Source organism: Mus caroli, chromosome 11 (assembly GCF_900094665.2).
Source record: "Mus caroli chromosome 11, CAROLI_EIJ_v1.1, whole genome shotgun sequence".
NCBI lineage: Eukaryota > Metazoa > Chordata > Mammalia > Rodentia > Muridae > Mus > Mus caroli.
The window spans coordinates 64,559,797-64,584,398 of NC_034580.1; the positions used below are offsets into that span (position 1 = coordinate 64,559,797).

Consider the following 24,602-nt stretch of genomic DNA (forward strand, 5'->3'; position numbering starts at 1 on the left):
AAAAACAAAACAAAACAAAACAAAACAAAACAAAACAAAAAAAAGACTCCCAGGTCAGTGAAAGGAGAGATTCCAAACAATAGACAACCGAGTTTTCTGGACTCTTTCTCTTTATTCCTTTCTCCACGCCTTGTGCCTTGTACACGATCAGTTGCTTAGTTAAGTTTCCCTGTCCGGCTTCTATGCAGAGAGGGCCTTGAAGCTGAGGTGGAAGGCGGTGGCAGCGAGCTGGCCCGCCCTCTGTTCTCCTGCACCTGCCTCTTCAGCTCCAGGCTGTCATACACCTGGTAGGTGGCATTGCCACCTGGATTCCGACTGAGTGGAACAAAGGTGGTTGGAGGTGGGGTTGGATCAGAAATCTGGACTTCCGCCAAGCGCTGGGAGGAGTGTGGGATCATCAGGCCCGAGCTGGCTGGTGGGGCCCTTTGGTATGAAGCCTCACCCAAGGCCGTCAGGGAGGTAGAGGTGGTCAGAGGATGACGAGAGGGGAAAACCTCAATCCAGTCAGGGGCCCGCCTGCGGACTTCGTGAGATTCCCGGGAGCTGTAACCCACGTGTCCCATGGATTGTGGTGGGCTGTGGTTGGGTTGGCTGTGAGTATGGCTAGAGAAGTTCTGCCGGTGGGCCTGGGAGTTGTGGTCCCGGTAGCCTTGGACCTCTCTGGGGTTCCTGGGTACAAAGGCAGGTGGTGGCTCACAGCCTTCTGTCCCGCGCCTCCACTGATCCCTGGCATCGTAAGGTATGTGGGCCCCCGAAGGGAAAGAGCTATAACCCACAGTGACCCAGGAAGGGTTAGGAAGCAGCCGGCGGGGAGGAGGTGGTGATGAGGCCCACTGCTCAGCTTCCACGGTACCCCAAATCCGGGACTGTGAATAATGAGGACCGAAGCCCTGTAGCCTCAGTTCTGATTTGGCTTCTACTCGCTTAGGCAAGCGGCGCAGCTCTGGTGACAGGTAGAGGGAAGGTAATGGGAGGCTGGCGAGGATTCCACCCTGGCGACCCCACAGTCCCACATTGGAGGCCAGACGGACTGGCTTACACAAACTACCCCAGCCCCGACGGGGTTGCTTGGCATGCGGGCAGGAATGACCCTCCGGAAGGGAATCTCGGTCTTCCAGGTCAAAAAAGGGCATTGGCCTCATCTGTGACATCTTGTGGCCTTGAGGTTGTTTACGAAAGGGTGGGTAGCCACGGGAGAGTGGCCTGTTCCGAAGTCTCTGCTGGTGGCTGAGGCCGCCCTGTTGCTGGCTGCTTTGGCGGATCTGAAGGTTGCCCTGTTGGTAGCCGTAGCGCCTGCGGCTGCGCCTGTCATTAGAGCGCTTGCAAAAATAGTGGGAAGAGGAAGAGGAACACTGTGTGGGTTGGGCCATCTTCACTTGTACAGGGTCCAGGATACAGTGGATGTGGACGTCCTGGACGTTGGCTGGTTGGGGCTCTTTGGGGGGACATTCGGTAACCTGGGCTACTTCTGCTAAAAGGCAAGAGCCAAAAGGGTTCAGGGTTAGGAACACGTGGTCCAGATTTCTTAGGATGAGGGTGTGAGTGTGAGGCACTGTTGTCTAGCATACTTACTTTTCTGATTCATCCAAAAGATCATCTTGTCTATGGCATTCTGGAGCCCATGCCACATCTGGAGGTGGTGGGAAGATGAGAATGAAGACCAGCTTGCTAATACCAAACCCGATCCCTACAACCCCACCCACGTCTCTAAGGGAAGCCAGCTTGTAGCTGGCTTTTCTATAAAGCCTTCTTCATCCCTATGGATGCGCCACAGTAATCACTGACCGCGGTTGCCACATTGATGCTGATGTTGACCAGAATGATGAGGCCCAGCAGCAGGAACAGGATGTTCTCAGCATCCTGAGGGCTTTCTTGGTATTGTTCGCAGCACCCCAGGGTGTTCTGCCACAGCTGGTTTTCCATGGTGGGGGGGTCCTAAGGCCACCTGGGCCACCCCCCCCCCCACCCAGCCCAACCCAACCCACACTGTTTTCATGCCAGTACTGAAAGATGCTTACTATCTGGGAGCGAGAGCCAGGTCATAATGAGGCAGGTTAGAGTCATAATGCAGAGGTAGAAGAACTTTTATTCACTCTTTCAATCGATAATATGACAATTTTTTATCTTTGACTTCCATTTGATAGACCATGGCCCTCGGGCACTTGAGTCCAGTCTTCTCGGTCTCCTTGTTTAATCCCATATCTTGCTCCTGGTTAGAAAATATGGTTGCTGCAGTCATGAGATCACCTTCATAGGGTCAAATTATCCATAAGGGATTCCATTGCTCTTCTGAGACATGGCCTGCTTTGAGGACAGAATGGAGAGAGATGATGAATGGTGTATAGCAGAACCATGTCTTCCGCACACTGACTATCTCCGTGTCATACTCCCTCTAGCACCAGCGCCCGTGCCCAACAGTGGCTCATTCGCTTTGGCATCATACAGATGCCGAAGTGTACCTTTCTGGGATCGCTGTCCCTGCCAACTGCCAACCCCAACCATGGTCTTCCTTCCTTCCAAGGAGGTTGTCCTCTCCTGACTCACCCCGACTCCAAGTTGAAAAACTAATAATTACCACCTCGAGGAAACCACAGCACAGTATGGTGGCAATGGGTTTGGCATCCCTAGCCGCTGGAGAGGCTGAGGCAGGAAGCAGCCTAGTTTCAGGCCATCCTGGAGCTAGAGATACCATCTCGATAGATCACCACCACCACTACCACACACACGCATACAGTATAAAGTCGTAGAATACTTGCCAGACATTTACTCAGCATTGGAAAAAATTGCATATTGCACGCAGTATAAAGATGTAACTGCTGATATGACAGTAGAAGGGGACTTTCGAGTGAACTAGGTTAACAATCGCAAATCTATGAAAGAAGCCCCCTGACTGGAAGGTTTTGGTTTGGCTTGGTTTTTTGTTTTGTTTTGTTTTTGTTTTTGTTTTTGTTTTTCAAGACAGGGTTTCTCTGTGTAGCCCCGAACTCACTCTGTAGACCAGGCTGTCCTTGAACTCAGAAATCCGCCTGCCTCTGCCTCCCAAGTGCTGGGACTAAAGGTGTACAGCACCACTGCCTGGCTGACTTGTTTTAATAGAGATGGCTCAGCAGTTCAGAGTGCCTACAGCTCTTGCAGAGGACCAAGCTCTGTTCCCGGCACCCAGATTGGGTGGCTCACTGCCTAGAACTGCAGTTCTAGAGGATCTGACACCCTTCTTCTGCATTTCATTGATATCACATACCCATCGACCCCACATAATCATCTAATAAAATACCTAAAATTCTAAAAAAAAAAAACAAACAAAAAAGAGGGTCAGGTATGGTAGCACACACCTATATGATCAACACAGTGACGTCTAGGCCAGCCAAGGCTACATAATGAGACCCTGTCTCCAAAAACCAAAACAAGATCTTGTATATTCCTCCCTGGCCTGGAACTCAGTATGTAGATCAGACTGGCCTTGAACTTACAACAAGCATCCTGCCTTTGCCTCCAGAGTACTGGGATTACAGGCGTGCACCACCCTGACAAGTCATTTTTCATGCTGTTTTCAGACAGGGTCTTGGGTAGTCTGCCAAGGTCTACCCTTGAACTCCTTGATCCTTCCTTCCTCCTGCTAACCAAGCATGTTCTATATAGCAAACTATTTAAAAATGGAGAAAAGGTATTTCCTATGGTTTCCAAACATACCGTACCTTTTCAGTATGTAACAGAATAAAATTAACATGATCAATAACTTCTCTTTGTTTGGAGGGTTTTTTTTTTTTAAGATTTATTTATTTATTATATGTAAGTACACTGTAGCTGTCTTCAGACACTCCAGAAGAGGGAGTCAGATCTCATTACGGATGATTGTGAGCCACCATGTGGTTGCTGGGATTTGAACTCTGGACCTTCGGAAGAGCAGTCGGGTGCTCTTACCCACTGAGCCATCTCACCAGCCCGTTTGGAGGTTTTGTTTTGCTGATAGAATGTCTTGCTATTTTAGCCATGTCTAGCCCAGAACTGGCTATGTAAACCTATCTAGCTTTGAACTTGCAATGATCCTCCTGCCTCAGCCCTCCTGAGTACTGGGGTTATGTGTTAGCAACTTGAGTATAATGAACAATACATATGTATATGGTGATTTGCAGAAAACTTAATATGCATGGGAGAATCTCAGTCATTTAGGAGCAGGGCAGGGTATCTGTTTCTCTGCTGGCCAAGTGTAGGCTGGGGTGATTCACTGGCATTGGGAATTTATCTGCCAGCAGGAATGGCTGTGCAGGCTGGGGGGTGGGGGAGGTGGAGAGTCTTAAGGCTGTGAACATGGTCCCTGGTATCTGTAGCCACAAGCAAGTCACTTGGCCTGAGCTTCCACCTTTCCTTTGTGACATGGACAGGCACAAGATCACAGAAGCTAAGACAGTTATGGGATGTCACCTCCTGAGATGTCCCTATTGTTTTACCTCTTGTTTCTAAGTCTGTTCTCAAAGGTTGCAGGAAATTGAGGTTCTGCCTGGGAGACTGCGAGAGCCTAGAGACCCTCCCTCCTCAGCAGTTGGCCCAAAGAAACCAGAGCATTAGAGGAACCATGTTTTTGCTAGACCTGTAGTCTAAACCTGGGCTCCTTAGACCTCTGAGTTAGGGCCATGGGGCCTGAGGTCTGTCCTCTAGCTCAGGACTGCCTGAGGATCTCGACTGATTTGGTGGCTTCTCTGGTCACTAAGAGCAAGGTGGAAGCAGTTGGGTGTCTTGGAACCAAGAAGGACCTTAGAAAGGCTCAGGACAGGACCTAGGAGGGCAAGACATTGACAAGGGCCCCGGGATGTCATTCTCTTAGTGACCAGAAATTCTGGGTACTGTGAGGATCGCTTCTCTCCATATTACCACAAACCACTTCCTCTTTTTTTTATTTTTTATTTTTTTTTTGTCCCCAGTCACCTTCCCTTCAGGGGACGATACACCCAGTCTTTGCCTGTCCCCTCAGCTGCGCTGGATCCAGAGACCAAGGGGTAACAGTGGGACAGAGCCTCCACCTCCTGGGTGAGTTCTCGTAACCTTCTCCTCACATCTCGGGCATCATAGACTATTCGGCCTGATGAACGGCGCCGGGGTATTTCAGGGACATTTGCTGGACCCAGAAAGGATGGTGAGACAGGCTGGCCCTGTGCTTGCTCACCCTCAACACATCCCCCTGACCCTGCCGCATTGTTTTTATGGCTCAAAGCCTCTGGACTAGGAGGCGGAGGATTTACAGTATACACATAGGCCTCTAGGCCCTGGTCTGACCGGATTTCCGATTTGAGAGGCCTGGCCTCTACTGCTGGCTGGAAGCGGATGGTCTGGGGAGGTTGCTCTAGACCATCCTGAGTCCAAGGTTCCCACACCTCCTGCATAGATTGAAAGCCTTCCCAATCCTTAGAATTGTTCCAGTGGCGGGAACAGATTGCAGGGTGCTGACGTGGAGGTTTCTCATCATCAGTATCAGGGGCCCAAGCTATGGGGCGGCAGGCACGGCGAGATGGAGGCGCTCGATGGCGGTAACGACGACGAGTGGGTGGGGGGGTCACAGTCATCTTCACAGGGTCCATGGTACATCGAAGATGGACTTTGGGGTAGGTCTGCTTCCTCGAGGGCTGGACCAGCTTCCCAAGTGAAGTACTGGTTTCTGTAGGGAGAGGTGAGGTTGTTGGAAAGGCTGGCTTCTAGAGAGATGGATGGGAGGTGGGGCTTTGAGAGAGAAGCTGCAACTCCATCTTAAGGAGCCAGCTTAGGGTCAGGTGGAATAGAACGCTTGGTTTCTGCCCCTGCTAGGCCCCAACCCCTAGCCTTCCTTACCTTTTTCACAAATGATATGGAACATTCGGTGTAAGAGGATGCGGATTCGGCTCCAGAGCTAGGTATAGGAGGACATGGTGACCACAGGTAGGTCCTTGGAACCAGGCCTGCCTCCCACTCAGCCTCCCCAACCACACCCTCCATCCCTGACCAGGGTCACCAAATTGATGCCAATGTTAATACAGACGATAAGACCCAAGAGCAGCAGAATGGAGTTTCCCATGTCCTGGCAGTTGTTGATGTTGGGGTTTTGATACGAGGCCCACCCAGGCCGAGGCCGCTCAGCCATGGCCATGGTGGTCCCTAGGGCCACCAGGGCCCTTAGGCCCCCAGCCCACTACCCCTAATGCCCACTGGCCTGCCAGCCTGACCCAGAAGTTCCTGAGAGTGACCGGGTCACAATGAGGTTGGGGCTTTCCCTCATAATGTGCTAAGATGATACTCTCAAGGTGCAAGACCCAGGGTTGAACCCCCCCAGCCTTAGCCCAGGCCTCGGCAGGAGCCAGACCCTTTCTTTGCATCCTTTCTTAGAGCTAGCCTCCTGGGTGAACACACTGGCTCTCTAATCTATTGGGCATCTGCCCTCATCAGTTTCTATGCCTTCTAAAGCACCAGGCCCTGGACCACACAGACATAGCTGCTGACCTTTAGTTTTGTTTGACTTGAGACAGGGTCTCATGTAGCCTAAGATGGCCTCAAACTTTCTATGTAGGCAGGAGTGACCTTGAACTCCCGAGTTCCCTGTCATTAATACTCCAGTCCTAGAATTACAACATACACCATGTCCAACATTTTTATCTTTTTTGTTGTTGTTATTTTCAAGACAGGGTTTCTCTGTATAGCCCTGGCTGTCCTGGAACTCACTCTGTAGACCAGGCTGGCCTCAAACTCAAGAGATGGGCTTGCCTCTGCCTCCCGAGTGCTGGGATTAAAGGCATGTGCCACCACTGCCCAGCCAGCACTTTTATCTTAAAGATGGGGTCTTGTATCTAGCTCAGGCTGGTCTTGAGTCCCCCCCCGCAATGGCCTGAATGCTATGATTCTGACTATTTGCCCATCCTGGTCTCTATCTTAACCATCCAATCCTGTCAGGATGGAAACTTTTCCCTTTGCCATTTCTCCTCAGATCTTGAGTTATTTTCTGAAAAGGGTTGGGCACTTCTTCCCACCCCCTTCTAACATGACAGGTACAACCAGAGCTGGGTACCCTCCTCACCCCCTACCTTCTAACACGACAGGAGACAACACAACCAACAGTTAAACTTTTATATTTACAATATTCTCTTCATCTTTTGCCAGGTTTAAAAATGTGTACAGAGCCGCAAAGGGTTGGGGTGGGGGCATGGGATTATTTGGAAAGGGGCCGGGCATTGGAGTCCGTGGCTGTATCATGGGGTCCCCCAGCCCCTCTCTCACACCCCAGCTCTGGGGCATCTGCTTACAGGGCTCAGGGCCCAGGTTGATAGCATTTGGAAGGCATGGCTGTTCCAAGAATTGCTAGACCAGGCAGGGGAAAGGGCCAGAAAAGAACTACATTTCCATGGGGGATGGAGAAAGGACAGGGGCTCAAGACCAAGGATTCTGGACCTGGGTGTCAGTGGAAGACAGCACCCCACTCCTATACAAGTTTGGCACTAACATCCCTCAGAAAGCCAAACAATACATGAAGATTCAGCCACACCTCCACTGGTGTCCCTTAAAACCCTTCCTGACAGCGTTCTTTTCCCCAAGAGGTCCAAATCCAAAGACCTCTGGGCAGCTGCTTCCCATATTTCCTTTGAAAATCTTCCTGCTGGTGTCTGCCCTGTCCCCCACAGCCCCTCCATCTGCTCCTTGGTACGGCTGACCTCATTCTCTCCCCAGCCTGTCCATGTAACCTTTTTTCCTGACTCCTCCCCTCCCCCTCTCCTCGGCTTCCTTTCTTCTTCAACTCAACCAATCAGGGAGGGGAGACAGGTTAAAGAAGGTGAAGAGAGAAGGCTGGTCTGACCCTGAGATGGGGAGAGAGCATCAAAGAAGGAGCCAGTGATGGAGAAAGAGGAACCAAGGCAGAGAAGGAGAAATGACATGAGGGTGAGACACAAGTGGGAGGGGTGCGGGGGACCACCTTAGCTGCCACCTGCTCCTGGCGTTTCCCTTCCCTGGACTAGAACTTAGGGGATCCTTGGCACATTTTGAGAGTCTCCCAACCCATCTACCCAGTTTGGCACGGATGAGCAATGATCTCAAGGACTGAGGAAAAGGCTGTCCTCAGGCCCCCTGAGGGCTTAGGTTAAACATGCACGGCCTCTTGTGTGACATGTGCCATGCCCCCCATCCTCCCACCTTGGCATCTCCCTCCAAGTCTCTACTTCCCACGTGGCTTCTGTCCATTTGAAGTCTGCTCCCACCTGCTATGTAAGGAGGAAGTGTGCGCTGGACCTGAGGTGTGGGAGAGGGCAGGGGAGTGCTGGGGAGCACAGGACCCTCTGCCTGGGAAACACACATCCACATGCAAGAACATGTTTCCATTCGATGAAATGCGTCCTGGACCATGGGAAAGTAAGTTTCCAGGCCGCGCTGGGATGCACAGAGATTCTCCCTTTCCTCTAGCAGGAAATCTCTGTTGTCTGTGGAAGGTGAGGGCTTCCAGGGAGAACGTGCTTCACCTGACTTGTGCCATGGGGGAGAAACATGCTTTTCAGGGGTGGGTGGGGAGCGGGGTCCAGGGGGCCTGTGATTTCCTTGCTGCTCCCCAGGTACCTCCCTGTATTGTCTGGTGGCCAAGGGTCACCGGATGTGCACACATCACTTCCAGGGTCTCCAGGGAGTTGAACGGGGAGGAGAAGACGAAGGCATGGGATACAAATCCCCGCAGAAATTCTTGGAGGCAAACATGTGTCCAGGGCGGCAAACAAACAAACAAACAACCCCCCCCCCAAAAAAACAAAAACAAACCCAACCAACCAACCAAAACCAAAAAAAAAAAAAACCAAACAAACCTCACCCTGCACATGGGAAAACACCCCCCATGAGGAAAGCATGTCTTCACATGGGCAAAAGGACTTCCACATTTCCACACACCGAAGACTGGTGTCCCAACGGAGGGCAAAAAATACCCCCCAGGTGTTCGAAGGCCCAGGTCCAGAGGAGATAATGGGGCTCTCTGCATGGGAAAAACTCTCTTTCCAGTGAGGAATCCCATGTCCACCTTAACACTGCTCCACGAAGTCTGACAAATCCACGGGGGTAAAGCCCGGTGCCAAGTCCTCCTCCCTGCCTTCAAGTGGCCTGGGCTGGGAGGGCTAGGGAGGCAGACCTCCCAAAGCCGCCCCCTATACCCGAGTGGTGGAGTGGGGATGGGGTAGCGTGTTGTTGTGGCTGGTAGCAGTAGGGGGTGGGGGTGGGAAGGGCCCAAAGGGATGGAGAGAAGGGGGTGGGGGCGGGGGTGGGGGCCCCAGGCCACTAGGCAGCAGGGTCAGGGCCCCGGGGGCCAAGAGAGGCACATCGTCCGGTGCCCGGCGCAAGGCCAGGGTATAGTCGGGTGGACAGGCAGGGCGCAGGGCCTCAGCAGGGTCCGCCCCAACACCACCACCCCGCTTCAGCTGCAGCGATACCAGCTCCTCCTCCGGGGGTAGCTCACGGCCAGCAGTGGGAAGCAGGGGGCCCCCACCAGGCACACCTGAGCCTGAGCCTCCTGGTGGGCTAAGCCGCCGGCACCGCAGCTCCTGGCGCCGGTCCCGCTTGTAATAGAGGGCGGCAAAGGCAAGGATGTTGAGGAAGAGGAGGGAAGCACCCACTGCCACAGTCACGCTTAGCTCCGTGGAGTAGTCCCTCGAGTCACCGGGGAAGCGGTCATAGGCCCTTGGGCCTAGGTCAATATCAGACTCAGGTGGCAGAGTGGCGGGTGGGGGAGGACGGCGTGTGCCGGAAGTGCCAGGACCAGGTGTGCGAGGTGGCCAGCGTGTGGCATAGGGAGGCAGGCGAGTGGTGGTGGTGAAGAGCTCTGTGTGCAGGTTGTGCAGGTGGGGCACGAGCTCCAGCCAGAAGGCCACCTTGTTGGCACGGTAGTTGTCGCGCACGCGCGGTTTCAAGCCTATGTGCAGATACTGCTTTTCCTTGCTGTTGAACTTGCTCCACACTACCTCTTCAAAGCGGTTGGGCTTGGTGTGGATGAACTTGGTGTCCTGTGGCACAGGCTGGTTGGGGTCACTGTGGGCACAGGAGGGCAAGGAAAGGAGTGAGGGTGAGGCTCGGAAGGAGGATGGAGCAGGAGAAGGGGAGGGAGAAGTCTGAGATTTAGAGACCAGGAAAGACCTACAACTAGAAAAGGTTAGACATAGTGGTGCATGCCTGAGAGAGAGAGAGAGAGAGAGAGAGAGAGAGAGAGAGAGAGAGAGAGAGAGAGAGAGAGAGATGGGAGATGAGAGAGACACAGAGAAAGACAGAGATGAAGTTTGAAGAGATATGCAGTGACACAGAGCTGAGAAATGGAGAAACGGGCACATGAGATACAGGTCAGGAAGACAGTTCTGGTGAGAGCAGCCAGGAGGTAAAAACCAAAGAGGGCAGAGAAGTCAGTGGACCTCAGGAAAGAGACAGAGACATAGCGACAGACAGACAGACAGACATTCTCTATACTTAGATGCAGACCAAGTTGCACCAAAGCTACCTAAGAAAGCCTACTCCCCAAAAAGACAGAGACCTTTCTAACACTATTGAATCTCCAACCCCCTCTGTATCTGATACAAAGGTGTTCAGTAGTTTGTCTCAGGAGAGCAAGGGCATGTAAGAGCCTGTGTCTTCCTAGAGTGATGACTTTGTGAAAGAAGGCAAGGGTACCTCAGCCTACAGGAGTGCCCCACCCAGCCCCACTAGGCCCTCTGGCCCTCACCCAGTCTTGGCGAAGTTGGTCCAGTAGGTCATGACTACCGCGCTGAGCATGACATCATTCTTGGAGAAGTTGCAGGGGAAGAGGTCAGTGGCGCCCACCATGGGGACACCAAAGACGTAGGGCAGCTCGTCCCCGTGCGCTGCGTCTGCCCACTCTGGCCGGCCCTCAGCCTGGCAGTGGTGGTAGAAAGTGTAAAAGTAGACAGGGGACTGGTAGTCAGCATGCAGCTTGGCGGTGGCCACAGCCGGGGCGACCCACTGGTGGTCAGTAAAGAGCGCCAGCAGGGTCTTCCGCCGCATCTCGCCATTGTCCCTGTCAGCCCAGTCCGTGTACATGAACTTGATGGTCTCTCGAAGCACATCCTTGCCTTCTGGGTACCCGTACAAGTTGTCCACAAAGTTGGAGACAGTGAAGTCAAAGGCGCTAGCAGACACACCGTCCTCACTCTCTGCAGAGTCCTCCACGAACTTGAGACCCTCTCCCTGGTTGACACCAATGAGCATGTCGTAGTTGAGGAATTCCCCCTGTTGCATGAGGATCTCGGGGTCATCAGGGACTACGTCGCCGTCCACCACAGGCCCAAAGGCAATGTGGTAGCTGGAGAGAAGGGGGCAAGGTCTCACCATCCAGTTGCTGGCCTCCTCTGGGCCCATGGTCTCCTAAGCCACACATAGTTAGCTCCCTCTGCCTAGAAGACCTTTTTCCATGACCCGAAGACTCACAGAGTCAGTCCTTCAGGGCATTCTGGCCCCTCAGGATATCCTCCTAAAGCATTCTGTGAAACCCTGTGCTTGATCTATGTGGTATGGTGACCTCCACATAAGGAGGGCTGCTAACCAACAACCACTAGAGGTATCTGAAGCCCACTTCTCCTTGCCCAGTTAGATTGCTTCCAAGAACCTCTCACCTCAACCTCCTTGGAACCAGTTAGGAAAGCAGAGACCTGGACCCAGCCCTCTCCCACCCCCATACCGGGCAGGCTGTACATCCTGGTCCACTAGCTCCCGGGAAGACTTCCGGCGCAGACACTCCACAGCTTCAGTGCTGTCTTCTCGGTCACAGCCCACTTTGGCCGCCAGCAGCCGCGTGTACTTGAGCGGCTGGTAGTTGACAGACCAGCTGGAAATGGCAGTACCACTTTGAGCAATGGCCTTCTGGAACAGTCCTGGTGGGACAAGCAGACCTCAGGCTAGGCTGTTATCAGCCAAAGGAAGGAGAGGATTGGTAGGGTCCAGGCTTTGGGAAGGGAAGGCAGGTGAGGAGGCTGCTGGTACCTTCTGAGTGGTGGGAAAGGATCAGCAAGTTGACACAGGAGGCCCCTGCACCAGACCCAAAGATAGTGATGCGTTCAGGGTCACCTCCAAAGTGGGCAATGTTTTCACTGAGCCAGCGCAGGGCCTGGATCTGGTCCAGAAGCCCATAGTTGCCTTTTGCAGCCTGGTCACCAGTGCTGAGAAAACCTAGGGGTAGAAGAAGGGTGCTCCCTGGAGGTGTCACAGCATCCTTGCCTCTCAGCCAGGGGCTTAATGCAGCGTAAGTCTATCAGCATACTTGGGAGGACCCTGCCCACCAGGACTGCTTCCCAGACCTTGCCCCCCAAGAGTTGGCTGCCCACCCTCACCGAGCACCCCAAGACGGTAGTTGAGTGTGGCTACGATGACATTGCCATAGGCAGCCAGGACTGAGCCATCGAACATGTTCCCGGTGCCTTCCATGTAGGAGCCGCCATGTAGAAACAGCATGACCGGTTTCTTCCCAGAGTCCCGGATATCTGCGAGGGGAGGGGATGGCAGGTGGGCCGGGAGATCGGGGACAAGGACACAGTCAGACCAGAAGCAGCACTTTGGAGCTCCCAGGCCTTCTGAGGATCAGCCTGGAGCTCGGGGGACTTGTCACTAACATCCCTGGCGGGGGGCAAGACCGGATTCCCCTCCCTCCCTCCCTCCCTCCCTCCCCAGCTAAGCCTAGAGGAAGGTCCCTCCTCATCACTGGCCAGCATGGGTCCAAGCACTCCACCAAATGTTGGGCACACTTTCCAAGAAGCCCAACAGAGGCCAAAGGTAGGAAGTGGCCCTCCTCAGGGCTTCTCCACACACACAAGTCTCCTTCCTGCTCCTGGTGAGAGCGGACTAAGGCCGGGACTAGGGCTGGAGGTGCTGGGAGGCCCTGGTATCTCCTCAGACTCAGGCTTGGGCCTCAGCTCCACATGGCACCCTAGTCTGTGGGTGAGGGGTGCCAGGCCTTAGGGTCCCTGGGGGCTTGGTCTCCTCCCCGCCCTAATTCCTTTCTAGGTCACCTCCCCAGTTACCATGGCAACCCCCAGCCTAATTACTGTGGCAGGAGGAGGCAGGGTGGGAAAGAGCCTGCTTAATGAAGTCATGGTAAAGCTCTGACTCTTGGACTCTCCTCCTTCCAAACTGGCCTCTCCTACACTGAAGCCCTCGTGGTGCCATATCCAAAGAATCCTTTAGATGGCTGCCACACGTAGCAGGCCATGAAGCTCTGGACTGGACAACAGAGTGAAAACTCCTAAAGAGGGTGGCTGGGAGTCCAGGAGAGCCTGTCAGAGTCCTCAAGACTATATGGCCCGATTCCCCACTACTAGCCAAGGATGTCTCTAAAGTCCCAAGGCTGGGGTCGGCTCCAGCTCTCTTTGAACTGTTGGCATGCTCTTGGGCTCTAGCTCAGTGGTAGAGCTCTTGTCTAACATCTGCCTGCCATGGGAGCCGGGCTTAGACCCTACAGCTGGTCTCCAGCATCTGTGCCATCTCCCGCATCCTGACAGAAGGTCAACCTGCAAGTCATAGGACAGGCCCTTTCTGCCCCCTGCCCTGATCTCTGGACTTCTTTGGCCAGGTGCATCCCAAGACGTTGTTCTTCCTCCCAGCCTTAACCTCACAGTGCGCTTGTTTGTTTCCTTCCTTCCTTCCTTCCTTCCTTCCTTCCTTCCTTCCTTCCTTCCTTCCTTCCTTCCTTCCTTCCTTCCNTCCCAGCCTTAACCTCACAGTGCGCTTGTTTGTTTCCTTTCTTTCTTTCTTTCTTTCTTTCTTCCTTCCTTCCTTCCTTCCTTCCTTCCTTCCTTCCTTCCTTCCTTCCTTCCTTCCTTCCTTCCTTCCAGGGGTCTGCCCTAAATGTCCTCCTTCTCTCCCGCCCTCCCCGAGACCTCTCCCTGTTGGGGGGGGGGGAGGATATTAGAAAGGGAAGGAGCAGGAAGAGGGGCGGGGCAACAAGAATTCAAAACCAACAACAAAAACCAGGATCAAGAAAGAAGAAAGAAAGAAAAAAACGACAACCAAAAAGCAAGAAGATCTTGGGGCAGATTCAACAAGAAAAGAAAAAACAAAAAAAAGCTCCATCTGGGAAAAAAAGAAAACAAGAAAAAAGTTCTTTGCATTATTTCAAAATTTTGTGGTGAAACTTCAAGATATTGGGCCCTGTTTTTAAAAATTTTCGAATTATTTGATTCATTTCAGATGTTCACTTTTTTTTTTTTTTTAAATCTGACAGGCTTTAGTTAGAAATCGTAGCAGGTTTCTAATGTTTTGGTTAATGTCGTTAATTTGTCAAATTTTTTCAAATATTATTTTGCTTCAGATTAAAACTTTTTTTTTCCGGTCAAATGGTACATTTCACATGTTGCAAAACAGTCCAGATTTCTTTCAAACTCTCAGCATTTTATCCAAAAAAAAAAAAAATTTTTTTTTTCTGGCAATCCAATTCCTTTTTCTTTTTTCACCTTATTTCACCATAGCTAGCCTTTCAGGTCAACTAGTGGGTTCAACATTGTTCAAATTTAGTTTGACATTTTCATAATTCTTTTTTCCAATTATTAAAATTTTTTCTTTTCTTTTTTCTTTTGCATTTTTAGTTGGGAGAACGACTGGGGGGGGGCCTTGAGAGCTGTGGGGACATTTAGTTAGGGGCAGGGCCATCAGAGTCCTCTTCAAAGCAACCACATGCATCAGCGGGATTTTTAAATCTACCTGTGTCTGGCGGATTGAGCGTCGCCTCGTCACGTTTTTTTGTGAGCGGACCTAAGACCGGGAACACAAAACAGAGAAAAAAGGACAATTTTGTGGGGAAAGATGGGGTCAGGGGAGGCGGTAGATGGGGAGGGGAGGAGAGAAAGCAGAAAAGGGGAGGGGGGAGAGGCAGAAAAAATAAGCCAAAAAAAGCAAAATCTGTTTGCAAGAAAAAGAAACCAAGAAAAGAGAAAAACGTTTCTATAACCCAATTTTTCCCCTCCCCAGAAAAAGTCATGCCCCAAAGAAAAGGTGGGTTTGAGGGGTGGGGTGCCTGAGGGGGCTGAGGCTGTCTTGAGACACAGTTACTTAATTGGAAAGGACTTGTTGGCTTTTTGGTGTGTTTGCTACTTGCTGGAAATGAAATAGTGTTAGGGGAATGGGGGTGGGGGGAGCCTAGGGACACCAAGACTGGCTTGCCACCCGGGCCACCTTTCAGGCAGACTCCTTTCAGGGCCAGCCACATGCTATGGGCTGTCCACTTGAGGCTGTAAGAGGAGGCTGTGCAGAAAGGACTCTACTTCCCTCTGAACTGTTCTGGAGGTCAGAAGGCAAGATGGGTTTCGGACAGACCACCCCATTGCTCATTGATTCCAGAAGCCCCTGCTGCCAACCGAAGGGCTATGGGTAGGTCAGCTAGGCTGCCCCCTGGCCCTTATCCAGCCTCACCCCCAGCACTTCTCTTCCATCCACACTCACAGGCCTGGCTTCTCATCCTACTTCCCCAATATGGGCAAAGCAGGGAAAAGGGTCATCAGGTCTTGCCCTCCACTCCAGCTTATCCCTCCACACTCCCACCCACCTCAGCCCCTGCCCAGGCCTCTTCTCCTCCCCACCAAATTGTGATTTTCCCTTAGTATCACCAGCCCCACCCTAGGTCCACTGCAAAAGAGCCCTCCTCCCCTTTCAGGGTATTCATTCTGCCAACATTAGGAAACAGTGCCTTAAGCCAGTCTAATACATAAAGTAGATGTCGTGCTGGGAGAGCAAGTGAGGCTAAGACCAGCAAAAGTCCCAGCAGAACCCACAGACTGGTGTTAGACTTCTTTTGGATTTGGGTGTTAGTCAGGAGAGAACTGAGGCTGAAGAGTCTCAGGGAGTTCCCCAGGCTAACTGGTTCTCCCCAAAACTCAAGGAAGGGTGGGGTCAACAAAGCTCAGACTAGCGCTATCAATGATGATCCACTTGGTGGACTTGGGACCAGGGCCTCTATTTTGTGAGAGGATATGGATTAGGATGAAGTCAGCAGGGTATTCATGACCGTGAGACTGTGAAGTGTGTGTGTGTGTGTGTGTGTGTGTGTGTGTGTGTGTGTGAGAACCACTTCCTCCTAGAGCTGGTGTGAAGATTTAGTGAGATCACCTGAATGTGTCAGGCCCCAATCAGGTCTGCAATATGCAACGGTTAAAAATACAGAAGGTGTGGGAAGGCAGGCGTAGAGTGGAGGGAGGGAGGGAGGGAGGGGGGGAATGATCTGTGTGCAGATGGAGTGGACAGTCCAGCGGTGACAAGTGATAGATGGTTCGCATAGGCATGACGAGAATGTCCCCATGAGGAAGGCATGGGGTAGATAGCTTATGTGAAAGTGTGGGTGCTATTGATCATGGTGGCTCATAAACCCAGCTCTCAGGAGGTTAGGGCAGGAGGATTATCAAAAGTTCCCAGAGGAGCCTGAGCTTCCTTGTGAGTTCTAGACCAGCCTAGGCTACAGAATAAGACCCAGTCTCAAAAGCACATGTGCATGTGCACGCGCGTACATACGCCATACTACACACACACACACACACACACACACACACACACACACACACACACATGGTGATGGAGAATCAGCGGGTAGCAGTGGTGAGATGAGAGGATGAGCGAGCACTTCAGGGAGATAAGGTGCAGAAGTGGTAAGGGAAGGGAGGTGGAAGAGGACGCTGGGAGAGGGAGAGGGCAGAAGAACCTTGTGGCTAGGCTGTTAGAAGTCACGGTTTTACCTGGGGAGGGGCAGTCATCTAGAATGCAGGGCTGGAATACAGGGCAGAAGGTGGTCCATATGGGAAGTATTAGCATGGGCATGGGCAGGTTTAAGGTATACCAGTCATCTTGTGATTGGCGTAAGAGCAATCTTGGTGCAAGGTAAAGGTGTTCATATTGGACCTTTCAGGAGGGTGATCTCAAGGTTATGTGGATATAAAAACTGCACGCACGGAGGTTACCAGAGCATCCAGGGATACAGCATTGACATCCAGGATTAAGGGAAGGTTGGGACCCACGTGGGCAATGGGAATACCATGTCAGGGAAATATTGGGCATGTGTACTCTGTAAAGGGGTTGAGAGCTGTAACTTGTAAGATACCGGAACACATGGCCAGCTGGACAAATGGTCATTTTAAGCCTCTGAGTCTCAGTTACTGTAGAACTTGAGTACACAATGAGGAGGTACAGGATTCATTCGGGGCTCCTGGTTACCAGGCCTGCATGTAAAGTTACCAGAAACTAGCTGGAGGAAGCATGCAGCAGACAGAGTCAGTTCTGTGGACGTGCTGGGATGTTTTGGAGTGGTGAGATTGTATGTCAAAAGGGCAATGTGGAAGCTATTTGTGGTGCTGGTTTTCGTGTGTGTGTGTGTGTGTGTGTGTGGCTGGAAAACATTCTGATTAATCTTGGTGTGCAGAAGGTTGGTGAGGGGAAAGCTACTGGCAGTAAGCGCTGGAGTACAGAGCTGTCCTACAGCAAACAGGAGTTCATTCACAAAAACAGCATCTCAAACTCAAGCAGGATGTTCTGATGGGGATGGGATGCTGTGTTGTGAGTGAAAGGGCCTTTGCTAAGAAGCTCCCCTGACCCTTCAGGGATGCGGAGGGATGTTGGTATAGGAGACAGAAATCTCCCACAAGAAGTCACTGAATACCACTGACTCAACTCAGGCAAGGGACTGACAGGTGCCATATGATAGAAGTCAGGGAAGGTTGGCCCGAGGACGGGAACTCTGAGTGGTATGGATGAAACCGAAATCTGGAGGTAGTTATGTGAGAGAGAAAGGCAGGAGGTGGAGAGGCAAGGCTGGAACAAGCCTTGGAGGGATCCATCATCTCCAGCCACCAACATTGAGATTAAGTGTCTGACTGCTTGCCTTTTCCAGGGGAGGCTGGGTGAGCCTGGCCTAATGCCAGCTACCCTTCCTTCTAGAGCACAAAGAGTTTCTGCTGCGAGATGCTTACGGGATGCTCCTAGGCCTGCCTGATAAGCAGGCACCCTTACCTCGGAGGATCCGCAGAGGCTTGCAGGGACATACTGCCCCTTACTACCCATCAAGGCCCAGCTTAGGGGCAGAAGTCGGTCCTGTGCTTGAGGGTCTGCGTGTGCGTTTGTGGGCTGTGTCTACAGGGTGCCCGGCCTTGTGCCTGTGCCCTTACCGTCCTCAGTGGGCACGTAGAGGTTGAGGTACAGGCAGTCCTCGCTCTGGTTCTGCACGTAGGTGGCGGCCGCCTCCAAGTTGTCGGTGAACCACACAGGCAGCATGATGGCCGGCAGGGCCCCGTGCAGGTTCTGCGGGCAGGCGGGCGGCAGGGTGGTGGCGTTGCGCACGCCGGGCCACGAGGCAGGTGCCTCAGGCGGCTGGAAGCGGCGGGCGCCCAAGGGCGGCGTGGCGTAGGGCACGCCCAAGAACTGCACGACCGGGCCCAGGATCTCGTTGTTGAGCTCGCGCCGCACACCGCGCACTCGCCCGTAGGCTGTGTTCACCACGGGGAAGCGCTCCTCCCCGAGGCTGCCGAGGCCCAAGCCTGGGCCGCCCGGGGCGCCGCCGCCGGGACCCCCTCCTCCCCGTTGAGCCCCAGCCAGCCCCACCAGACACAACGCCAGGAGCCACATGCTGATTGGGGGACCCCCCCTCCCTCCCCTGACCCCCCCCTCGGAGAGAGAGAAGGGGGGGAGAGGGAGGGAGGCCCCCCTCGCCCCAGGAGGGAGGAGGGGGCGGGGGAAAGGAAGGAGGAGGGGGACGGGTAGGGACCTGGGTTAGAAGGGACAGAAGAGGAGTCTATTTCTCTCCATGGAGGGGGTAGGGGGTGGGGAAGGGGAAGAAGGTAGAAGAAGGTGCTGGGAGGCCCGACCTGCCGGGTGAAGGGGAGAACGGGGACCCGGACAGGGTGTGCAAGATACAGACAGACAAACAGACAGAAAAATACAGAGAAGTGAAAGAAGGGAAGGGAAATTGGATGGGGAGGACGGAAAGGATGGGGAAACAAGAGACAAGTGGTTAGTGGCTTGAATTTCAGATCAAGTTACCCCCTTTCTCCCACCCGCAGGCCCCCTGACATCCCCTTCCCCCAGCTGCCCTCTTCCCTCCGCAGAGACCCAAATTGGGGGTGGCGTCAGATGTGATAAATGTCCAGGGCAGGGTCGGGGGGGGGTGATCCTAGACTCAGGGTGCCCCTTTCCTGCCTCTATCCCTCCCAGGCAGGCTCTCCCTAGGGACTCAGGAGTCCCAGTCCCCACTTCCCTGGGAGAGAATGAGATAGACAAGGAAGAGAAAATAAAAATACCAAGTCATTAACTAGCAGGAAGTGGCGGGTTTGTTTATACGTGTTAATTACTCCTGAGCTGTAATTTCATGGCGCTGAACCCCCACCCCAGGCCAGACTCTGGGCCTTCTCAGGACTGTACAAACCCCAGTACCTTCTGTCCACATCAGTGTACCAATCCCTAAAGATCTGTGCACTTGGGGTCCTTTTCTCCCCAGGCCCTTCCATGTCTTCCCTTAGAAGTTGGGGTGTCTATAGCCAGGGGTTAGAGTGAGTAGGGGATGCTGAAGGGGCAAATCCAGGGACAGATGCATGATCCTGCAGCCGGTTGCTGGGCGACAGGATGCTGCCCCGCAATGTTACCTCGGCAACGGGCTGCAGCTTTAACCCTGGAGGGGGGTGGTCTAGAGGAAGAGGGGAAGGGGCTTGCTTGGTTGCTGAGTCCCTTCGGGCCGTGAGAGGGAGGACAGGGACAAGAGTCAGAACGCTCGTTTCACCCAATCTTATCAGAGAAGAAGAAATATGTATATATGAGGGGAGGGTAGTCTAGGCGAACAGAGAATCCTAAGAGACATGCCCCTCCCCCCATCCTGCTTAGCCCCATCAGAGCCTAACCCTACTGACCAGGTCTTTGGCAGATGGGGAGGGGGATAAGAGAAGCAGTACTGAGGTTGGCTTCTCAAATAAGCCTACTGACCCCCCCACCCCCAATCTGGAAGAGCTTTGGACCCTGGCTGAGGTCTTCTTTGCACAGCATTTTGACCTACGTCCTGAGGCAAACCTCAGATATCTTCTCACCCCAGGAGTACCCCCTCCCCTTCCCAGTCCCCCTCCCCCTTGCCAGTCCCCAGTATTACTGCTACCCTGGTACCCAGGCAGCAGGAACAGGACCAGTAAAAAGGTAGGCAGGGCAGACACCCAGGTCATTTCAGTAAGCCCCCCCTTGGCACCCCCCCCCTTCAGGACTGTTTGCTGACGCCGGGCTTTTCAGAGCCAGGCGCCAGCCCGCGGGTGGCTCTCTGCAGGTGTCAATTTATTCCAGAGATGAGGACACAGGAGTCCTCACCACTCACACCCAGTCATGCCCTCCCCTTTTCAGGTCCTTTTAGGCTCCTGTTCTCCCATCAGCTGAAGGGGGGGTTGTAGTTGACTCCCCCCCCCCCATCTCTTTTTCCTATGCCAGGCTGGGCCTTGCTATCTCTTCCCTCTTCTCCCATCATGTCCTGCCTCAGTCACCCCTTTCCCTTAAGGTACTTCGGGCCCCTTGCCTCCTCTCCTCTAACTAGCTTTTCTCTCTTCCCCTCCCACTAGAGCTCCCCCCCCCCATCTTTCTCCTCCGAACAGGGTCCCTTGAAGCATCTTTCCTTGGCCTTAACTGGCTTGCTCCAGCTCTTGCCTTCAGTCTCTCACCCCTCAGTCTTTTCTCATTTCTGTCTCCTTGGTGTTTCTCATCGCTCTCTCCTCCAAATACCTTCTCTGATTTTCTCCCTCAAGTGCTCGCTCGCTCTCTCTCGCGCTCTCTCTCTCTCTCTCCTTTTTTCTATTACTCTCTCCCCCATTTTCTCTCTTCATCTCTGTCTGCTACATCTTGCTCCCCCTCCTCCCGATCCCTCTGCCTTGCTCTTCCATTCCAGCCCAGGCCCGACTCCCCCAACCGGGGAGAGTTGAGGGACGGGGGCTCAGGCCGCAGCCCCCCCCCTTCCTGCAGTGGGGAAAATGGCTTGGCCGGGAAGGGGAGAAGGAGGGGGAGGGGGAGATGGGAACACACGGGGTCTGTGGGCCCATTCAAAGGATCATTCATGGACTGGAGAGAGGCAGAGACAAAGAGACCAAGACGCAGAGACACGGCGAGAGCATCCTTAGGCGGAGACACGCAGACAGAGCAGGCTGAGGGAAACCAGGCGCAGGGAGGAATATGGGAAGAGGAAGACCCCAATGGACCGCCGCGCAGCCCCCTCCACCCAGCATGGCTTAGCTCCTACCTGGATCAGCCCTGGGGCCGTGGTGCCTCCATCCAGGGCTCCGAGCGGGGGGCGGACGGGTTTCAGAAGGGGGGCGGCGGCCTCTGAGCCCCCGCGGCCCCGCAGGCCCAGCCCCCGCCTGCAGCGCCTCACCCGGCGGGGGAGGGGGGATCGCCCCAGCCCCGGGGGGCGGGGCCGGAATCCAGTCGATCCCCAGGAAAAGGAAAGCTAGGGTATAGGGTCAGAGGGAGCTCAAGAACAGGGAACCCCGCAGTGGGGAAGGCTGAGCCAGGAGGGAGCAATGGGACAGGACTAGATTGGAGATCCACTGGCTCTCTGGGATGGCTTCGAGGGACCAGGAGGCGGTTCAGGCGACAGATCCTAAGGGATCGGGTGCTGGAGGAGGAGTCCACGGCAATCCCTAGGGGCCCGGAGCCCCGGAGCGCAGAATCCGCGGTGCAGGGGCAGGGATCCAGCCGGAATCCTCGGGGAGGGGGAGGGATCTAGTCGATCCCGAGGGCGGGCGGGAGAGGGAGATCCGGGGAGTCAGAAGAGGGCGGGGGCCGAGTCCCGAGCCTCGAGGCAGAGGTCGGTGCGGCTCCTAGGAAGGAAGGCAAGGGGCTAGGAGAGGCTTTGGGAAATGCTCAGTAGCCAGGAGGCCCGGACTCCTGGCTCTGCGCGCCAGGGCCCGCCCGCCCCGCGTCCATCCCAGCTCGAGAGTGATGATCCGCCGGCGGAGCAGCCGCAGCAGCCCCGCGCGTCACCGCGCGGCCGCCTCCCCCGCCCCCTGCCGAGAGAGCGGCGCACACCCCTCGCTTGCACCCGCCTGCCCACCCGCCCTCTGGAGTGGGGGGGGTTGAAGACAGTGAAGGGGGTGGGAGTGGACAGACGGACGGATGGACGTAGCGAACTAGAGCAGGGTGAAGACATCTCTTCCCCCCGCCCCCCCGGATCTCCCACCCTCTGGGCTCTCCGGGTCTAGCAAGGGGGAGAACAGCTGAACTATAGAGGGCAGGGCATCATACGAAGAAGGCGGGGCCTCTAGGCACAGAGGCAGGGCCATCGTGGGATGGGAGGGGCTTGATGGCAATGGGTGGAGCTTAGAAATCCGTGGGGCCGCCCCTTTTGAGGAGTGGGTCTGGTTTGAAGCAGAACAGGAGGAGCCTGTAGAAAAAGGGGTGGAACTTTGTGGGGAACCGATATCTTTGCAAATTAGCTGGAGGTGTGGGGTTGGGGTGTCGAAGAGGCGATCAACTTGGAAAGTGGGCCAATCCGTGACGCAAATCCTCTAGTCCCACCCTCAACCCCGCCTCCCACTGCTCCGTTCCTCCGCTCCTAATTGGTTCTAGTTTCTCCGCCTGCCAGACATCTTCTCCATTCAACAGAAGTTTTACAAAGGCGTCTGTAAGGGAACCGGGGCTCTGAAATGAACATAGCCCTGATTGGGCACTTTTGGACCTTATTTGCATGGGCAATCGGGATTGGCTGGCTTGTTGGGTGGTCAGGGCGGTGTTGGTTCCGCGCGTGACCACCCACAGCTATGGCCGGGGTAGGGGCTGCTTTCCGTCGCCTAGGTGCCTTGTCCGGAGCTGGGGCCTTGGGTTTGGCCTCCTACGGGGCACACGGTCAGGGGACGTGGGATGCAGCTGGGCTGGGGGCAATCTTTGGGATCTGGTGCGGGGAGGGACCTATAGGAAGTGTCTTGTTTTTTATGGAATAGAGATCCCTTAGAATCCCGAACCTTCAAGTTTGTCTTTAGGTCCAAAAGCGTCTCAGTACTACGTCTGTTTCCACCAGTCAGAAGCGTCCAGGGATGCGGTCTACTTAGGTGCCCCCGGGGTTTGAGAGGGTCTAAGCCAATACAGTTCTGATTGGTTTTGCTTCTCTCTACAGGCGCTCAGTTTCCGGATGCCTACGGGAAGGAGGTGAAGTAACAGTTCTGGAACTCCTGGACTTGGCGCGATGTTTGGGTGTCCTTAAACTGGGAGGGTGTGGGGAGATGAATGGAAAGGCAGTCAAATGTAGGTCTCTACTGCAAGGACTGCAGGCCTTTGGCGTGAAGACCTGGGGGAGCAGCAAACTGAGCCGTCAGAGGTGACAGGGTTAAGAGTGAATGGACTTCGGTCCCATGTTGCTTAGAAAATCTCTCCTCTTTTTCTTACAGCTCTTTGACAAGGCCAACAAACACCACTTTTTGCACAGCCTGGCCCTGTTAGGGGTACCCTCTTGCAGAAAACCTGTCTGGGTAACCAATTCCCTTGCCTAATTTAAATCAAACCCCATTCACTCCCTTCATGATGCTTTGTTCTTAAAATTCTGTATTCTGTTCTCCACCTCTTCCAGGCAGGATTACTGTTAGCGTCTGGAACTACCTTATTCTGCACCAGCTTTTACTACCAGGCTCTGAGTGGGGACACCAGCATCCAGACTCTGGGGCCTGTGGGAGGGAGCCTGCTAATCTTGGGCTGGCTTGCCTTGGCTTTTTGAAGTCTCTTGTTTAAGCACCCAGTTCTGGCTTTCTGGGTAATTAGGCGCAGAGGGAAGGAGCCAATGTTGAAGCGGAAAAGAAATTAAAAGAAAAAGGCATATAAAGAACTTTGGTGTCTCTATTCATCTAACCTTGAGCAAGGGAGGGCAGAGAGTCTACCTTTGAATTTGCATTTCTGACTACAAAGACCCTCTGGTTCTGGAACGGTGTTGTAATTGTGGGTAGGGCTCATAAAGAACGCATGAACTAATGGAGCCTCTTACCTAAAGAGCACATGAGGGGCTGGAGAGATGGCTCAGTGGTTACGAGTGCCGACTGCTCTTCCGAAGGTCATGAGTTCAAATCCCAGCAACCACATGGTGGCTCACAACCATCTGTAATGAGATCTGATGCTCTTTTCTGGTGCATCTGAAGACAGCTACAGTGTACTTAGATATTGTAATAATAAACAAATCTTTTTTTAAAAAAACACATGGGGATGTAGATTTTAGTAATTTCATTCATGTAGTTCATTGGAGTTCCCCTCCAAACCCCCCCATATTGAGGGTTGACCCCAGAGCCTTGGGAATGGTGGGCAGTTTTTCTTCCGTTGAGTTGTATGTCCGGCTGCTTCCTGCCTTAGCCTCCTGGTTGCTGAGATTACAGGTGTGTGTACCCACCTTTGTTAGAATTTGGTTACGTGAGGATGGTGAGGTTTAGCCCTGTTATTCCAGGGATGTTCTTTTCCACAGTGTCCACCTGGTGAAACAAATGTTTTCCATGCCCACACAGTTGAGAAGTGAGAGCGATGGCAATACTGAACAGGCATGCAATTAGTATAAACTGTGTTGGGATTCAAAACCCAGATGAATTGGACATTGAAAAATGTTTTGTAGTGCTTGAGATGATCCTTAAAGGAGCCCTAGTGTGTGGAGGACATTTCAGTGA

At 53.6% G+C, this 24,602-nt stretch overlaps 4 protein-coding genes across 7 annotated transcripts; 1 reads left to right on the plus strand and 3 right to left on the minus strand.

Moving 5' to 3' along the window:
- Positions 1–92: 92 nt before the first annotated feature.
- Positions 93–1,990, minus strand: Spem2 (SPEM family member 2). 2 transcript variants are annotated; one of them, XM_021177522.1, is made up of 3 exons: positions 1,786–1,990; positions 1,573–1,630; positions 93–1,471 (listed from the first exon to the last, which is right to left on the minus strand). In XM_021177522.1, exons 1-3 carry the CDS (start codon positions 1,921–1,923, stop codon positions 156–158), a joined length of 1,512 nt encoding a protein of 503 aa, XP_021033181.1. In that variant the 5' UTR covers positions 1,924–1,990; the 3' UTR covers positions 93–155. The 2 variants fall into 2 exon arrangements, with proteins under 2 accessions (XP_021033181.1, XP_021033182.1); XM_021177523.1 differs by having other exon boundaries at positions 93–1,468; positions 1,786–1,968.
- Positions 1,991–4,887: 2,897 nt separating this feature from the next.
- Spem1 (spermatid maturation 1) lies at positions 4,888–6,274 on the minus strand. The gene is made up of 3 exons (XM_021177766.1): positions 5,972–6,274; positions 5,821–5,878; positions 4,888–5,650 (listed from the first exon to the last, which is right to left on the minus strand). Exons 1-3 carry the CDS (start codon positions 6,113–6,115, stop codon positions 4,920–4,922), a joined length of 933 nt encoding a protein of 310 aa, XP_021033425.1. The 5' UTR covers positions 6,116–6,274; the 3' UTR covers positions 4,888–4,919.
- A 798-nt stretch (positions 6,275–7,072) lies between these two features.
- Nlgn2 (neuroligin 2) lies at positions 7,073–21,949 on the minus strand. 2 transcript variants are annotated; one of them, XM_021176386.1, is made up of 8 exons: positions 21,209–21,949; positions 18,120–18,815; positions 14,677–14,727; positions 12,315–12,464; positions 11,968–12,153; positions 11,666–11,858; positions 10,694–11,290; positions 7,073–10,011 (listed from the first exon to the last, which is right to left on the minus strand). In XM_021176386.1, the coding sequence occupies exons 2-8, from the start codon at positions 18,574–18,576 to the stop codon at positions 9,135–9,137; spliced, it is 2,511 nt and encodes an 836-aa protein (XP_021032045.1). In that variant the 5' UTR covers positions 18,577–18,815; positions 21,209–21,949; the 3' UTR covers positions 7,073–9,134. The 2 variants fall into 2 exon arrangements, with proteins under 2 accessions (XP_021032045.1, XP_029339934.1); XM_029484074.1 differs by having other exon boundaries at positions 18,120–18,252; positions 21,209–21,905.
- Positions 21,950–22,685: 736 nt separating this feature from the next.
- Positions 22,686–23,782, plus strand: Tmem256 (transmembrane protein 256). Of its 2 annotated transcripts, none has more exons than XM_021177765.2 (4): positions 22,686–22,812; positions 23,081–23,112; positions 23,352–23,432; positions 23,531–23,782. In XM_021177765.2, the coding sequence occupies exons 1-4, from the start codon at positions 22,728–22,730 to the stop codon at positions 23,672–23,674; spliced, it is 342 nt and encodes a 113-aa protein (XP_021033424.1). In that variant the 5' UTR covers positions 22,686–22,727; the 3' UTR covers positions 23,675–23,782. The 2 variants fall into 2 exon arrangements, with proteins under 2 accessions (XP_021033424.1, XP_029339020.1); XM_029483160.1 differs by having other exon boundaries at positions 22,686–22,761.
- The last annotated feature ends 820 nt before the right edge of the window (positions 23,783–24,602 follow it).

What these genes read in the sequence shown, in the direction of transcription:
- Spem2 (XM_021177522.1), bottom strand. Translation starts at nt 1,923, where the DNA reads ATGGAAAACCAGCTGTGGCAGAACACCCTGGGGTGCTGCGAACAATAC. An exon ending in GCATCAATGTGGCAACCGCG is followed by an intron (nt 1,631 to 1,785) that starts GTCAGTGATTAC and finishes CACCACCTCCAG; the next exon opens with ATGTGGCATGGGCTCCAGAA. An exon ending in CTTTTGGATGAATCAGAAAA is followed by an intron (nt 1,472 to 1,572) that starts GTAAGTATGCTA and finishes CTTGCCTTTTAG; the next exon opens with CAGAAGTAGCCCAGGTTACC.
- Spem1 (XM_021177766.1), bottom strand. Translation starts at nt 6,115, where the DNA reads ATGGCCATGGCTGAGCGGCCTCGGCCTGGGTGGGCCTCGTATCAAAAC. An exon ending in GCATCAATTTGGTGACCCTG is followed by an intron (nt 5,879 to 5,971) that starts GTCAGGGATGGA and finishes TCCTATACCTAG; the next exon opens with CTCTGGAGCCGAATCCGCAT. An exon ending in CCATATCATTTGTGAAAAAG is followed by an intron (nt 5,651 to 5,820) that starts GTAAGGAAGGCT and finishes CTCTCCCTACAG; the next exon opens with AAACCAGTACTTCACTTGGG.
- Nlgn2 (XM_021176386.1), bottom strand. Translation starts at nt 18,576, where the DNA reads ATGTGGCTCCTGGCGTTGTGTCTGGTGGGGCTGGCTGGGGCTCAACGG. An exon ending in CTACCGTCTTGGGGTGCTCG is followed by an intron (nt 12,154 to 12,314) that starts GTGAGGGTGGGC and finishes TTCTACCCCTAG; the next exon opens with GTTTTCTCAGCACTGGTGAC. An exon ending in CCTTTCCCACCACTCAGAAG is followed by an intron (nt 11,859 to 11,967) that starts GTACCAGCAGCC and finishes TTGTCCCACCAG; the next exon opens with GACTGTTCCAGAAGGCCATT.
- Tmem256 (XM_021177765.2), top strand. Translation starts at nt 22,728, where the DNA reads ATGGCCGGGGTAGGGGCTGCTTTCCGTCGCCTAGGTGCCTTGTCCGGA. An exon ending in GGCCTCCTACGGGGCACACG is followed by an intron (nt 22,813 to 23,080) that starts GTCAGGGGACGT and finishes TTCTCTCTACAG; the next exon opens with GCGCTCAGTTTCCGGATGCC. An exon ending in CTTGCAGAAAACCTGTCTGG is followed by an intron (nt 23,433 to 23,530) that starts GTAACCAATTCC and finishes CACCTCTTCCAG; the next exon opens with GCAGGATTACTGTTAGCGTC.